The 17,925-nt window shown below is 34.5% G+C and overlaps 1 protein-coding gene across 1 annotated transcript; it reads right to left on the minus strand.

Annotated features, from left to right (window-relative positions):
* Positions 1–16,891: 16,891 nt before the first annotated feature.
* LOC114542084 lies at positions 16,892–17,692 on the minus strand. Its single transcript, XM_028561835.1, has one exon. The coding sequence runs from the start codon at positions 17,690–17,692 to the stop codon at positions 16,892–16,894; it is 801 nt and encodes a 266-aa protein (XP_028417636.1).
* Positions 17,693–17,925: the final 233 nt, after the last annotated feature.

Genomic DNA, 17,925 nt, shown 5'->3' on the forward strand with positions numbered 1-17,925 from the left:
TTTGAAAATCTTGAACCTTTCGCTGCCACCATGTAATATATTGGTCTTTATTGATGTTTACCGATTTCGACAATTTAATTTACTAAACAACTTTCCCGCTTATATACCTATGTGATCATCTAATTTACATACGATTATTACGATAACATTAAAAGGTAATTTGAATATAGTACAGAAAATAACGTTTGTTGCAATCGCTTACTGTCCCTTTATAAAGGTACGATTACAAGAGTTGATAAAAACCTTTATTACTCCGGCATCAGCGACGGAGTTGAAAATTCGCCTTGGTTTTGTTTTGTTTGTTTTTGTTTTTTTTTATTTTTTTTTTTTTGATTTTTGACTCAGCAGTCAGTCAGACGGAGCAGACGTATATATCGAGCACCGTTATTTCTGTTTAATATTATTATTTTGTTTGTGTTCAGTCTTAAAGTACCAGTAATCAAATGCCTCCCAAGAAGAAAAAACAACAAGAAGAAACGGGTAATCCGAGGGTTGAATCAGAAACTAATGTCATAGAGAATGTGAATATGGCGGCCTTCCCTTTGGGTTTTGAGGCGTTGCTGGATCAGCATGTAAAACAACAGTCCGATCAAATAAATAATCTATTCGCTAAGTTTATCGATACAACTAAAGGCGATTTGCAATCTATTAAGCAAAGTCAAGATTTCCTTGCAGCAAAGTTCTATCACTTAGTCGCTTCGACAAACGTATTAAAAGATGAAAACATATCTACGTAGAGACCTGCTTGAATTTCATGGCATTCTGGAAAGTACTACAGAGAATACTAACAGTTCTATTATACAAGTTGTGAATCTAATTGCACTAGAGTTGAACATTTGTGAATCGGTCCACAAGTCATCGTCTGCCTGCGGCTGGGGGACGCATGAAACCAATCATCGTCAAATTTGTGAGATGTGATAACCAAGATGCAATATACAGGGTGTATCAAAAAAAGTGTCCCAAATGTAAAATTTTCGTTTTTCAGGATATTTTGCAGAATTTGGCAAATTTTTGTGTTCCTAGGGATTAGTTAAGACTTATCTGGTATATCTAGGCCAAGCTTGGTTTTTCATTAACAAAATTATGCTACCGGGGGGGTGTTCCTTTGCACTGATATTGAGAGGGCTTGCGTGCAAAAATGTGTATCTGAAATTGAGATATGATTTAGCCGTCTAAAAGTAGGAAAGCTTTTTAATAAACTGTCAAAGTTTCAGGAAAAATAATGCATACTGGGAGCAATGCGCAACCCCTATAGTTGACAATTATTTCATTGCGCGCAGTGGATTAAATGCATCGTTGATTTTAGCGTGACCGATCTCATGCAAGGTTGGGCAAATGAATAAATTAAAGCGAGAAACTGAACACAAAAACAAAGCGATTTATTCCTGATGTTAATCCTCAGCATGTCCACCATTTCACTCTAAGCAAACTGCGGCTTGTCTCAGCACAGTAAACACTGAACAGCGAACCATTTGTCTGTCCATTCGCCTAGATTTGCCGGTGGTAGCGTAGGCGATCTGCAAGAGAGAATTTCGAGAATTTGAAGAGTTTGAAAGAATGGAGAATTTGAAGCAGGACAGACAAATGGTTCGCCGTTCTGTGTTTACCATGCTCAGATGAGCCACAGTTTAATTAGAAAGAAATGGTGGAAATATTGAGGATTAAGATCACGAATAAAAATCTTGTTATTAAATCGCTTCGTCTTTTTGTTAAGTTTCTTGCTTTAATTTATTCATTTGCCCAACCTTGCATGAGATCGGTCACACTAAAATCAACCATGCATTTAATCCACTGCGCGCAATGAAATATTTGTCAATTTAAGGGTCGCGCGTTGCTCCCAGTATGCATCATTTTTCCTGAAACTTTGATAGTTTATAAAAAGCTTTCCTACTTTAAAACAGCTAAATAATATCTCAATTTTAGCTTCACATTCTCGTGCACAAGCTCTCTCAATATCAGTGGAAAGGAACAACCCCCCCGGTAACATAATTTTGCTAATGAAAAACCAAACTTGGCCAAGGTATACCAGATAAGTCTTAACTATCCCTAGGAACACAAAAATTTGCCAAATTCTGCAAAATATCCTGAAGAAAAATTTTACATTTGGGACATTTTTTTTGATACACCCTGTATAGGAAAAAAAGAAATTTTAATTCAAAAAGCGCTATGGATATTGGGTTCCAACAGAATTGCCAATTGTATATAAACGAACGTCTTACTGTAAAATCTCGGGTTATCCTTAATAAAGTTTAAAGAATTAAAAAGGCGACACAATTTTAAATTTGTGTGGACTCGGCAAGGGAAAGTCTTACTTAAGAAGAATGAAAACCAATCCGAAACCCATGCTTTTGCTTCGCTGAAGGATTTTGAGGAATTCAACGAGACGTTTGATAATTAAAGGAACATATTTAAGATAAGTTGTGTGTGTATTTATTAATACTATCTTTCATTCGCTTCGTTGAACATGTGTGAATTGCCTTTTAATCAGCTTGATGATGACAGTTTTGAATTAGCTATGTACGAGAAGACAAACGGTAGGGTGAATCTAAATGCAGACAGACTCGCTTGCTTAAAGTTTAATCCTTTATCTCTTGATAATTACAGAAATTTATTGTTATCCCAAAATATTGATCCAGACTCTAATTTTATTCTGATATATGCAGTTGTGATTATTATACAGAGAGTGGTTTAAGTAAAACCATTGGCATTGAAGACAATTGTGCATATCCAGAAGATTTATCTTTTTTTTCATTTAAATATTTGAAGTCTTAGACGAAATTTTGACAGTCTAACAAATTTACTTCTCTTGGTTAACCATAAATTTTCGGTTATTGGTATTTCTGAAACTTGGTTACAAGATTCATCACATGCCGTTGATATTGACGAATATAATTTTGTACATAGCTACCGAAATGATAGATCTGGAGGCCGTTTACGTTTATATTTAAGTACTGAGTTGGAATATAAACTACGTAAGGATTTAAGATTCCCTCAGTATTCATGTGTCGAATCCCTGTTTATAGAAATAATAACTAACAAAAAGGGGAAAACATGATTGTTGATATTGTTTACAGGCCACCCAACCAAAACGTAGATGGGTTTATTAATAGCCTTAATACTCTCATGGGAATAATTTCCAAGGAAAACAAAATCTGTTATTTAATGGGTGATTTTAATTTGAATCTTCTGAATCACCATAGTCATCAACCTACTGCGGAATTTCTAAATATTATGTTTGGTTATATGTTTTTCCTTTAATAACGTCACGTACTGCTACGATTATCGATAACATATTTACCAATCACTCAGATAATTATTCTTTTAATGGTTTATTGCTTTTGGATATTTCTGATCATTTGCCTTTATTTTGTATTTACTCGATCACAATTGTTGGATAGGGATGACAATGCATATATAGTATTTCGTGATAAAAATGCAATGAAGTAGTAGATGTGATTTTTTTTTTTTTGGGGGGGGAGCATGAACCAGCACACTTTTATTATATTTTAGTATTACAAAAAGTGATGTCACATCCTGTTTACGCAAGAAATCATGCTCTACGGACGGGGGTACCGTAACATTAACCGTCCAGATTGTTCAAAAAATGAGATCAGTGTGAAAAAAAGGAAGTGTGCTGGTTCACGTTTGCGTGTCATGTGACCTGTATTAAAGATATTAACTTAATTAAATCAAGTTAATGGTAAACAGGTCACACGTCAGCGTGTGGTGACGGAGCGAAGGAGATGTTACCCGAAGCCTTGGTTGAGCCGACTGAGTGAATTTGAACTTCGCGCTAATACTTGTGCGCGTGATGATGGTGGTGTCATGTTCGCCGAATGACGTCATAGCAGGGTCAAAGGTGCGGGGGGAAAATATCACTGTCGCGGTTGACGATGGTGTAGTAAAATTAAAATGTGATTAGTAAAAGCCGAATTACAAGTTAAGTGGTTGTTTGATGCTTTCTTGCAAAAACGAATATGAAATTTTTGCAGTTGCTTGAACTATTTGTCATATAAATTAATAGAATAAAGAGGATGAGACAACAGAGGATGTGAAGAAGTGCGTTGACGTCTGCCCATGTCATTCCAGTGTATGTGAAGACGAAAAATTTGCGATCAGTGTCAAAAAACACAAGAGTGTGCCTGTTCACACGTGTATTATGCGTGATATGTTCATGATACTTAATACATAAGACGTCAATACGGGTCAAAGGTGGGGGAAAAAGTCGAAGCGTTGACGGGTAACGATAGCGTAGTAAAATTAAAATGTGTTTAGTAGAACTCGCATTGCAAGTTAAGCGGTTGTTTGATGCTTTCTTGCGAAAATGAGTATGAAATTATTGGAGTTAGTTGAACGATTTGTCATGAAAATATATAGAGAATGAGACTGTGAAAAAGTGCGTTGACGGGTGACGATGGCATTCCAGTGTATTTGAAGACAAAAAAATTGCGATCAGTGTCAAAAAAGACCACGTCGCCGGTTTACACGTTTAAAGCCCGTTTTCCACTAGGCGAATTTTTTCGCGGGACGCGAAGTGATATCTGAAATCCGGTGATATAATCGGTTTGCGAATAAATTCGCTGCGAAAAAGTGGAATCGCTTCCTACTTTTTTTCTACCGGTTTACACGTTTAAAGCCCGTTTTCCACTAGGCGAATTTTTTCGCGGGACGCGAAGTGATATCTGAAATCCGGTGATATAATCGGTTTGCGAATAAATTCGCTGCGAAAAAGTGGAATCGCTTCCTACTTTTTTTCTGTTCGCGCGAATAAATTCGCCCAGGGGAGAACGGGTTTAATAATACTTATGCATGATACTAATATTAGTTCATTATGTTACCAAACGAGATTAATGTGATTCAAAGGTGAGATGAAAAGAAAACCGATGCGTTGATGGGTGACGATGGCATTCCAGTGTAGACGAAGTAAATCGGTGTAGACGAAAAAAAATGTGTTGATGTAATATAATAAAACTACTGTGTTTGGTAAATCTTGCATTGCAAGTGAAGCGGTGGTTTGATGCTTCTTTACAAAATGAATATGAAATTATTGTAGTTGTTGAACGATTTGTCATGAAGGGCAATAAAGTTCACAGGTTTAATAATAATTATGCGTTATACCTATATTAGTTCATTATGTTGGCCAAACGAGATTAATGCGATTTAAACGTGGGAAAAAACCTGAGCCAAACCGATCCGTTGACGGATATCACTGACGTGATGAAATAAAACTGTTTAGTAAATCTCGCATTGCAATTCAAGTGAAGCGCTGGTTTGATGCTTTTTTACAAAATGAATATGAAATTATTGCAGGTGATTAAACGATTTGTCATGAAGGTCAATAAGAATAAGACAGTGTATTAATTGATGGGTGTGGATGGCATTCCAGTGTATGTGTAGACGAAAAAATTGCGATTAGCCGGGTGTCAAAAAAGAGCGCGCCGCGGGTTATGATACTAATTAATTAACTCATTGTCGTCAAGTGGATATTCAACCCGACAATATTGTCAGGAAAAGCAAAACATTAAATATCTCAGCAAGTATTTGGACTAAAGACCCTGGAATACCACCAAACGATAGAGCTTGAAAAGACGATTTAAATAGTATTTTAAAACCTGCATATAGTAATAAACTGCATTTGTATTATAAGTCAAAACATGAATCAAATAATATGTTGCTTTGTTATCTCAAATTACTCCCCATAGCAACCATATTACTTTAGAAATTCAGTATTTTCTCGCTTTTTTTTGTGCTCTGTGTTCTTTAAAATGTCTGAATTTCACATACTATCATTCTGTTATAGTTCTGAGTAATTGTTAGGGTAGGATGTGCAAAAGAAGCGGAGAAAATAGCATTTTATAAGTTCTAAGCGATAATTGTTGCTAAGCGCATTCTTACTGCATGCTCGGAATGTTGTCATGCGGTTGGAAAATGTGACAAAACTCCCTAATGCCTTCCCCCTAGGGTAAATTTGACCCCGGAAATCGATTTCTGATGTAACATTGGACCTAGGGGGCAGATTTTCGGCTTTTTTTGCCCGAATTTTTTTTCGATATTTTTATTATTGTGAAATATTATCGCCGGTGACGCGAAATTCATATCATCAATGTATGTTTATATAAAAAAACGGCAAAAATCTTCTAAAGGCTCGATTTTGACGCTAAAGATATCAAAATAATCCTGAATATGTGAACTAAACCACTGCAACCGGTGTTCGTTTGCATTTTGGGCAATATTTTAAGGATTAGGCCGCTTTGATGTGCAATATTGAATAATATAAAAAGCACATGCACTTTAAAGTGAATATCTTAGCGAATTGACAACATATTTATATAAAAAAAACATGTATCTACTGAGGACAATTTCTTCTTTAAAGTGCGCCCATTTTTGTTAAAATCGGTCAAGTATTCGAACAGGAATCGCAAGTTATAATCAGCAAACCACTTCCAAATGTCATCCGATCTGTCGGCAGTGAGTTAATATGAGTTCATTATGTTTGCCAAACGAGATTAATGCGATTCAAAGGTGAGGAGAAAAGAAAACCGATGCGTTCATCGGTGACGATGGCATTCCAGTGTATGTGTAGACAAAAAAAATGCGAATAATGTCAAAAAAGAGTGCGCCGCGGGTTCAGTGCTTAGAGGTGTAATAATACTTACGCGTGATATTAATGTTAGTTGATTATGTTCGCTAAACGACATTAATGCGAATCGATTGAAGGTGGGAAAAAAATTGAGAAAATCGATGCGTTGACGGATATCACTGTCGTGATAAAATATAACTGTGTTTACTAAATCTCGCATTGCAAGTGAAGCGCTGTTTGATCGGTACTCGTGTCCAGAATGAATATCAAATTATTGGAGTTGTTGGAACGATTTACTATGAAAATCAATAGAATAAAGAAAATGAGACGGTGTGAAGACGAGAAGTGTCGGTGGGTGGTGCATTGGTTCAAGGAAGGCGAGAGTACAGACCTAGAATGCGTCGGATACCGTGTTGTTGCATGTGGTTATGTAGCCAGAGATGTTCGTTCGAGCAAATGCGCGCCTACTTGACCGCGGAACAAGTAGAAGAAATTGAACAAATATTATATTAAGGTTGGTTTCTAGCTGCCCATAAGACTATATGTATAGGCAGTTTTATTTTTAAAACCTTAAAGCATGATGTGTTGTTTAGGGTTTAATCAAGGTCGTGTGCATTGGTTAAATAAGGAAGGCGTGGATACGCTCTAGCTGTGCCGCAAAGATTCAGTACTTGGTTAAGGACAAATTGAACTTTTTTTAGTATTATTTTAACACCTTTTTTATATGAATAGTTTTTTACGTATTATATAATATATCTCATATACATTGCCAATATTATTATACTGATGTTACAATATAATCTTTATACATTGATTGTTTTTGATATTCTTACTGCTGAAAGATTCCTGTCTTTAATGTTCTTTTGTACCTTTTGTTCTCTTGATATGATTTTTCTTGCGTATTTCTCGGGAAGCAATATTGTTCTGTTTTCTTCTATGATGATAAAGTCGCGAAAAAGATCGTATTTGCTTTCTTCAATCGCGCCTTCTAGTTTTAATTTATTTATAAGTTTTATAAAATTGTTCTCATTGAAAGTTGTGCTTGTGTTTTGATTTCCATGATAAAGAAAGGTTAATTTATATAGTACGGCCATTACCATTCTGTCTTATATATTCTATTCTACGGAATGTTTTTCGATATTATGATATGTCCGTTTGTTTTATTATCCTTATAAACTATGTGTCCGTTACTTCCACAAACATTTTTCTCCTTTTCTTAATGAATATTTTCGCGGTTTTTCAATTTTCGTTTTTTTCTTTCTGGCGGCGTTACTGCTGGTAGGGCGTGGTCATCATTTGTTGAAATCATCATACAATCTGTGAAATTACTCCATGATTTTTTTCCCTTTTTTTCATCAGGAATTGTTTTGCGCTTGGTTTATTTCACAATTTCCACGCATTGAACCAATTCCAGCGATATTCATCTATTTCCAAATCGATATCATCATACGCCTTTAGCAACTGAACCATCCAATCGCAGCTATTTTTTTGCTCAAACTCATATTCGGATAAGAGTAGAAGTAGGTTGAAATATTGTGTTCGCGAAAGATTTGTGTGATATAAGTTTGTTTCATTTTCAATCATGAATTCTATAAATTTAAAGAGTTTTTCTGTGTCAAGCGGATAATATGCATTTTGTTCGTTTTTGCAGACCATCTCAAATGATTTTTTAGTTGAAATAATATGTTGATGTTCCGTGTTTAAAGCTGAGGTGTTTTCAATGCAACGTGTGTCATAGCAAGTTGTTATAATGCATGTGCCCGGATTAATTTCTTTAAATTCATGATTGTAGCATGTTCCGTAGTATAGTTTCTTCATTTTAACGTCTTCTTCCAATGTGGTTTCACTATCCCTTTTAAAGTTGATCTTGTTTTTAAATTCATTCATTGTCGACTTTTTAGTTTGATTTCTCTTTGGTTTTTCGCTGTCCACACACTTGATCCAAGTACTAGCTCTTTAAGGTCTGACAGTCTGAAAAAATCCACGGCTTTTAAATGATCCGGGTAGCAGAATTTGAACTGTTCGGCTTTATCTAGTTCTCCCTGTTTTGCAATAATGCTACCTTTAATACCGTATATTTTTGAAATAATTTTTTCGTTGATCTCATGTTCACAATCTTTCATTGTGATTGGGAAGTATGTTTGAATGCAAAAATTGATGAAGTATTTTTCAGCTTCTTTGTATGCGACAACGATAATTTCGTTGAATAGTGATAGATTTGTCTCGTGTTTTTGTAGGAAGATTTGTTTTATTTCTTCTATAAATTCCTTTTCTTTGCATTGCATTTGTAAAAAGAAGTATTCAAATTCCCCTTTGTCTTCGCGAAATGAAATCACAGGATCACACATTGTAATATAAAGATTTATTAAAAGAGTAATGATATGAGGTTATATTTATATGTACAAATTGAATAAAAAATGATATTATTTTTTTACAACTTTTTTCTTTAATTGGTTGGTTTTTAGTTCATTTCGGTGTCTCACATAATTTATACCTTGATTAATATTGCTTTAAGTATCTTTTTTTTTTCATTGAGGCGATCTCGAAGTTCGCAGGAGAGATTTGCAATTGCTGAGAAGGAACGTTGATCGTACACTAATATCGGGTAATTATTTCTATTTTGCGAGTAGACTTTGGTTGTTTTTTTTGTATACCCTTTGGTTGAGCATAAACGAAGTTCGTGTTCTGTGAATTCCGATTTTATTTTTTTTAATTCTTCGTTTAGTTTGTTTGATTCCATTTTCTCGTTTTCATCTTCTTCTTCGATTTCATCATCCGAATCACTAATTTCCGCAAACAGACTTTCGATATCGTTTTCGCTACTAATCTCATCCGAATGTTTTTCAATAGTTTGTTTCATGGCGATGGTGTTTTTGCCGCTTCCCTCGCCATGAAATGCTCGTGAGAGAAGATCGGATTGAATCGGAGTGAATTGCGCCATAGTTGATCTCTCCGTTGGTGTTGGATCCATCGCGATCACTTGATTTGGGGGTGGATTTCGAGCTGTAGGAAAAAGAAATTGTAGGAAAAAGAAAAACTAAAATAAAATTCATCATCTACAATGTTAATAATAGACTTTGGATACGATACATTCACAACCTCCATTCGTACATCATTATTTACACCATCAATTGGTGATAAGAGACATAACAAAATCATTTGTAAAATTATTTTCCCCCGGACAATTGCTAGGAATAAACAAATTTCTCGTTGTCATTTTAATTTTTCTACACAACTTGTAATTCTTCTCTATAAAACTTCCCCTTTATCACCTCGTTATTTAAGTCGGTAATTTCATATGTTATGGGATCAGTGACAAAAACTTTACTAATTTTAAAAATTTCCCCTCTCCATCTTTGCAAACTGGATTTTTCAAACACTGAATTTTTCGCACGTGCAATTCTAACTTTTTGTCCTTTTTTAAAAAAGAATGAATAATGGAGGGATTTTTAAAAATCTTTAATAATCTTTTTTCAATCGGTATTTTTTTTCTATCAAAATATATATCATAAGGAGAATTATTAAAAAGTGCTTTATGGGGAGAATCATTGTATCTTTGAACAACCACATGAATATATTTTGAATAATTAAAATTATTAGTGACAGAAATAACACGTCTAACCATTGTCTTCAATGTTTGGATAACACGCTCAACATGCGATGCTTTAATTTCACGATTAAAAGTATGAAATAATTCGAAATTATACTTTTTACTTAATTCCTTTCTAATTTTTTGAAACTCAGTTCCCTCATCGCTTTGAATTTTCTCAGGAATTTCTCCGCTATGATGTAAGATTTCTTCAAATTTCTTCCCAACATTGTTACTACTTTTATTCTTCAACAATTTCAAAAAAACGTATCGAGAATAAACATCAATACAAACTAACCAATATTTATAACCATAATTATATCTTGCTAAATCATTCATTTCAGCTAAATCTATTGACCATTGTTTATTTCTAGCATTAACATCTATTTTTAATCGTTTATACGACTTTTGTGTTTTTTCATGCAATCTATATTTTTGTAAGTCATCACTACTTAATGTCTCCCCTTTCAATAATCGAGATGCTTTCTTTATTAAATCAATGTCAAAACTTTTACTTCCTCTTTTTCGCTGGCATTACTTCTTACAATCTAAAAAACAATCATACCGAATTAAAAATCGCATCAATACGATCTCCTAACATCTGTTCATGTCGAACACCAGCATACATGATAGATTTTTGCAGATCATCTGAGCTGCACCCGCATGCAATAGACAAAGAATCTGAATATTTTATAACTTCATCAACAACATCTTTTTCCCCATGCAATTTCATTCCCGCTAAAATAACACTATTAATAAAGTTATAATCTTTCTCAACCTCGCTAACACAATCATCATCATCATCTTGTTCATTTTCCTCCTCCTCGTCAAGAGCTGCAACTTTACGCTTTCGTTTTCGTGGCGCTGTTTCCTTTCCTTCTTTATGCTGAATGTACTTTGATAAAGCCTTCACAATCACCCCTTTTTCCGTTGATAATCCGAAATAAAATTTCTCAAACGCATCTTTCCATTCAACCGATGGTGGTGGTGGCGGCGGTGTTGTAACAACCATTTCCTCACCATCATCTTCCCTAGTTTCACTATCGACATCAATAACACGGTCTTTCGTGATGGAATCAGCAGCATATTGCGTAGTTAAGTAGTACCCAAAGTTGTCATTTTGAACAATAAGTCGTTTCTTTTTTCCACGATCAACAAACTCCTCGATCAATTTATCAGCAACAGATCCATTTTTTAAAGATAGATCAGTTGATCCGTGTTGCAACCACTTTCGTATTTCTTTTAATTGCGAAAGTGAAACAGCAACACGTGCATGAGGATACAGTCGAAACTGTTTACAATCAGTATCGCAACTATAAGGAAAAACTTTTGCTAAGAAATAAGAACCTCGGAAGGAATCATGATAGACAACTTTCCGATCATTTTGTCGACCAAAAGACGTTAGATAATGCAACTCATCAATAGCATTATCCTTAACAAAAACATCAGGCTTCTGAATTAATTCCATCTTAAAAGCTTAAAGCGATATATAAGACTAAACAACAAAACAAGCATAAACGCAACACGAATGACAACATCAAATGATTCACTCCGTTTTATACCCGATAAAATATAACCAATTCGATTGGTTATCTCTTCTTTTTTGTGTTTGCGCGAAAAAATAAAATACCCAACTTTTGTAATAATAAATTTACAAAATGCTAAAAAAGTAAATAAACGAGAAAGATTTGTCACGGAAATTTCCTTAAAAATTATATATACAAAATCAACTGTTTTAAAGTTGCATGCGGAAAAAAAAGTCTCAAATAATTCAAGATGATTGATATAAATTTTTTCAATTTGTTTCAATTGAATTTTTGAGAAATTAATCGAAAACCGCCAATCGCTGCAATAACTTAAACTCATTTTTTTTCAAATTAAAAATTTCTCGATTTGCATATATCTCATATGCTATCATTTTACAACCGCACATATGTTGAAATAAGAACTTGCAAGAACAAAACGAGTAGGTTATACGAGTAGGTTTTGTAATCAACGGCATAAATCCCATTTCAAGAATCATATCAAGATACTCGGATGTGAAATTATCTACATTGTACTGTAAGAAATTAATATTTATATCGCCTATTAATATAACTTTGTGACCTTTGTTATTCAGCGTCACTAGTGTATTCCTTATGAGTTCAAGATTGGATGTCTAAAACAACCAATTACAGTGTTTTTTTGTTTTTATTTTCAATTTCTATCCAGCAGGATTCGACACCTTCCAAACATATTTCTAAACTCTTCCTCTGAAGAAACTCTAGTTGTTTATCCACATAGAGACCTACACCTCCAGCGAATGTTTTCGAGTTAGACCCCAGAAACGTATAGCCATCGAAGTTTATGTTGTATAAATTATTTTCTTTTAATTTTGTTTCAGAAACGGCTATGATCTTTGGTATTTCCTTAAGTGAGCACAAAAGTTCTTCCAATAATAATATATTTTTTGGTAAACTTCGCATGTTACAGTGTAAAATAGAAAAACCGTTTTTATTCTTAGAGTGGTCAATTAGAATTCCGGTTTTTTTTAACACTGTAGTATTTTGATTCAATATAATTTTCTATTGCATTTTCTTGATCAAAATTTCCTTCAGGACTTTTGATTATATCTTTAAATAAGTCATTAGTTTCTAGCAAAGAATGTAGGTTAGAATCAAGCCATGCCCCTGTTACTCTGAGGAACTCCTGGTGATTTAAATCAAAGAATGGCAGCTCTTTACAATAATCGGCACTCATTAGTTAGCATATCTTTAATTTAAATAATAAAATAATAATAGACTTGATTATACCTAAATGCTTCATAGAATACGCGGTCTTAATTGCCTTCCTGACGCTTGACTTGCTTCAAACTTTGAAAAATCGTCTTCCGTCTCGAACGCGAATATGGTGTATTTTCTGATTCTCGAGTATAGACTTTCCCATTGTTGGTCCATATAAATCGCCAGTTTAACCTCTTTCGTACCTGGTTGACGTTTCCAAAAAGTTTCTTTCTGTAGGGCGTTAATGATTCGGATATAAAAACTTTGTTTGAGGAATTTAGTGATAGATCTGGCAGGTCCTTTGCTTTAACATTTGCCAAGTTCTTTCGTTTGAAACAAAAATTATTCCTAACAGATCCGCGAGTGAATTTAACGATGAGTTTTGGCGGTGCGTTGGTATTATAAGTAGGCAAAGGATGGGCAATTATATCTTCCACATTCACGGGCACGCCAATAGCCTTTCCGACCGATTTAACAATGTCATCTGCCAAGCAATTAGTTGATTCCTTAATGCCAGTTATTTCCAAGCAATCTCGTCGTAGATATTGTGATAATTCTTCTATTTGAGATGTGGCTTGTAGCGAACGTTGATCAACTTCTTTCAAATTGTTTGTAATGCTCTTAATGTTAGCATTTTGGCATTGAACGTTCTCATTAGTTGACTTGATTTAGTTCAGTAACTCGTCATATTTATCCGATAAAAACTTTACCGTGTTATTTAATTCTTCAAATGTATTCTGCATAAGCAATAGCTTTTGGTGTATTGGTGCTAGTTCTTTCTTCAAGAGCTCTTTAAGTTGTACTAAAGTAGCCATAATAGCTATTTAGTGTCAAAAAATGGCGGAGCGAAATCATAGACATCCGACCACCATGATGACATGTCACCTTTGACGAATACATTCATCTTTGACGAATATAGTTAATTGTGAGATTGAAAGGTTATCTGAGTGGTTCAAGGCTAATAGGTTTTCGATAAATATTAAGAAATCTAATTATATGATTTTTAAACCCCGACAGAAAAGAATACTGCACAATGATTTGTCTATAAAGATAAATGGTTGTGTGATTGATAGGGTTAAAAAGGCTGTTTTCCTTGGTATTATCCTAGACGAACATATTTCCTCGAAACCTCACATTTCTCATGTTGCTAGGAAAATATCGAAATCTATTGGTATTATATACAAAGCTAGTTTTTTTCTTTCAAAATCGTCTTTATGTAAATTATATTATTCGCTAGTGTATCCCTATTTACAGTATTGTATCACTGTCTGGGGTTTCACTTACCCATCAAATTTAAAACATATTATTTTGCTTCAAAAGCGTATTGTGAGAATTTTGAATAGAGAACCATTTAATGCACGCTTCGATTCGATTTTTAGTGAATTAAAGATTCTAAAATTTGAAAAAAATTATTTGTATCATCTTGGTAAATTTATGTATTTATATCGTAATAATTTACTTCCTAGTACTTTTGATAATTTATTTTCTCGTATGAATCAAATTCATAAATATGATACTCGTTTCTCTCATTTGTATCATATACCTTTTTGTAGAAGAAATATCAGGAAATTTTCAGCTACTTTTCAAGCTCCGAAGTTTTTTAATACCCTTGATGATGATATTCGAGATGCGTCAAGTGTTTCTCTATTCCGGAGTGGATTAAAGCATTTCTTATTTTTGTCTTAATATCGTCTCGATGACGAACATGGCTGTTTTTCTTTTACTTCTGATTTGATAATTCCTTGCTTAATTCTCTTATTAGATACCTATTAGTTTGCTGTGTTTACTTTTTGTTCTTTGTGATTTTCTTGTAATTAATAATAATTTTGTAATTAATTAATTTATATATTTCGTGACTGATTGCCTCCAGATCTATTTGCTTGTATATTAACAAAGGCACCCAATATAAATAAGCCTTTTGGTTTCTTTTGGGCTACCTTGCCTTTATTTATATTTTACTCATTCTGTGTAAATATTTTCTTCCTTTTTTTTTCTCGCTAACTATTGGCAAAATAAATTGATTGATCGATTGGTTGTCGCAGGTCTGTAATAGCGCAAAATATAGTAGTATTTGAAATGTGTATGTGATGGCATTTATCTATGTCCCAGTCTTGTCTCCCAAGAGTTGTGGTGTACAGCTTTGGCTAATTTTCCGATGCCCAATTTGATTTTGCTTGCATGATAGGGCAATTCCTCCAAGAGGAACAAATAATGAAATAAACCGTTCTTTTTATGCTGTTCGATTAAGTTTTGATTGAATTGGGGTAAGCAGGGGCGGATCTAGGGTAAGTCCAGTCAGTCGCGCGACTTACGTATTTTTGGTAGTAAAAATGATAATTAAATATTCAAATTTATCTTGAAATATGAATAATCAACCCTTTCAAGATTGTAATAAGAATTGCAGTGCCCGCGCCAAGTTTGGCACTGCATTATATTCTGCCTGTGAGTTTGTTTGTACGTTTCCTTAATCGCCTAGTAAAAATTCCTTGCACATGCTTGGAATTTTTTCTTAATTATTACTAATAATCTTGTTGTACGTTTGCCAAATTCCTTTTTTAAAGGAACGTTCTTTTTTCAATTTCAATCTCAAACTCTGATAATTGCGTGTATCTCTGCTTTTATGCACCCAAGAAGGACAAAAATACCACCATTCGATTCAGCGTAAGAAATTATACTTATACGTATTCGCAGCGATTTATGACGTTTAAAAGACAAACGAAATTGAATTGTTGACAAATCGCTCAAAATTACTATGCTATACTTTACTAGTAATAGTAAGTTTGGTCTTTGATATCTTTCATATGGTTGGTTTTCTCTTTTAATTTTCGTCCTTAAATAAGTGGATCGGTCTTACATTACGATTTATTTTACAGTACTTTGAGCCAAATATATTCTATTTCAAAGGTTTTAAAGTATAGTTTCAATAAGCGAACTAGCTTTATGACAAATCGCTCAAAATTATTAAACAAATTAAAAATGCAGTATGCTAAATCCTTGACTTCTGTATCGTTGCTTTTCTAGGTTCCGGCTCTACACCAGTTTATTCGTCTCATGTTTCTCTTCATTTTGATAGTATTTTTAGATAGTATTTTCAGCCTAAATATTTTATTTCTGAAGATTTTAAAACGGCGCAATTTTGACCTTAAGTACCAACCAACCAGGCTGCGGCCGACAGGAGAATGTAAGTTGGTGATGTCGTTAGAAATGAGCGGACGTTTTATTTCTAGGCAAGCATTGCGAGCACCGCATTTTAGTGCTGTGTCTGGTTAAAATCATAGTCCAGTTAAAGCGTTCATTTTCTAAAAAGCAATATTCTTTCATCCAGAGCAGCGGTAAAACACAAAAAACTCGCAGAATCTGGTGGGTCAGCCGGCTCATTTGATTGGTCGATAAGCCATTTGGACTTATCTTGACTGATTTGTGGGGTGGCCGGACTGATTTGCACCTTAAGGGGCCAAATCAGTCCATTTCTTGCATTGCGATTAATCAGTTTGAATTTACCGGACTTATCTCGACTGATTTGCGGGGTGGTCGGACTGACTTGAACTTTAAACAGGGTTCGATTGCTCTGTCTTCAGAATGATAAAATTGCAAATTGCAAAATGGTTTGAAAACGAGAGTTTGAAAACTATGCGGCGAAAAGTAACGGCAGTCATGCCGAACTAATGAATGCAAGTTTCGATCAGGATTAATATCATTATCAAAGGTGGCACTTAAGTTAAAAATATTAACATCAAATAGGCTAGGTAATGAATCTAGGGTATTTTTTGAAGGTAATGCATTAGGTAAACTATTATTGAAGCTTCCATGCACTTGAGATATGTTATACGGTTATATGGCAATAAAGAAAAATACTTCTTGTTTTCTTTACATTGCTCTTTATAAGCCAGAGCCATTAGACTAAAGGTTCGCGATACAAGTTTAAACACACAACAAAATTTAGGGATACTTATCTGTATCCTAATAAGTGTTTGAGAATCCTTCTGTAAGTTTCTTAAGATCATCCAGCTCAACAATCTTGATCGCATGTGAGCCATCTCGTTGTCTTAGGTATACCGAGTTAGATTTTGCCCAACAATAGGAATAATTATGAGCTGACTGGAATTTCTTAGCTTCAAAGAGTAAAGATTGAGCCTTTCGTGTAAGATGTTCAAAAACTCTAATAACATCGCATTGCTCATCTAGCTCGGGGTTGAAACCCAGCTGCGAGGGTTTGATTTTCCTTGCCTCGTTACGGACTTGCATGAGTGCATCCTTTGCTAATCGCCTGGTAAACTTGCACACAATCGGCTTCGGCTTGTTAACATTTGAATTTCTTATAGGTACTCTATAGGCAATGTCTATATCATTTATTGACGTACTGGCCCCCATCTTTGTAAACAACTTCAAGCAAAGGTTTGCTGTGTCTAGGGCTGATTCTCCCCCGATGATTTCTGGCACGCCAATAACTTTTAAGTTGTACTGATAGCTGTACGCTTCAATATCATCAAGGGCTTTTTCAATTCTCTGAGCATTATTTGCGATTTCATTTAGCCGATGGGTGAGACGATCAAGTTCCTTCTTTATTGTTGCATTCGATAATAGGAAGTCATCGTATTTGTCACTAAGAAATTGAATCGAGCGATCTTGTTCAACTTCACACATCGGCTGGTTCGACTCAGAGGCAATTTTAGCACTCAGATTCTTAAATTCCTTCGATAATTGCTCCACTTGGTTCTTCAAATCTTGATTTTCTTTTCGCAGAGCTTTTACTTCAGTCATAATAATATCATTAAAAGAAAAAAAACAGAAATTTTGGCAGAGCTCAAAAGGCACGTCCACTCGGCATAAAGGCCTATAAGTATTGTTTTAGTGTTAAAGCACAAGAAATGTAAAATGAGTGTGCTGTGTGACATTGAGGTTGTGAATTGTGAAAGCGAGGCCGAATTTGTTTTGGGGGGGGGGGATGGTGTTAGGGAGGGTGCTATTTTTAAAAAAAAAATATAGCAATTTAG

Source organism: Dendronephthya gigantea, unplaced genomic scaffold (assembly GCF_004324835.1).
Source record: "Dendronephthya gigantea isolate DGI-Jeju-01 unplaced genomic scaffold, DenGig_1.0 000334F, whole genome shotgun sequence".
In the NCBI taxonomy this organism is placed as follows: domain Eukaryota; kingdom Metazoa; phylum Cnidaria; class Anthozoa; order Malacalcyonacea; family Nephtheidae; genus Dendronephthya; species Dendronephthya gigantea.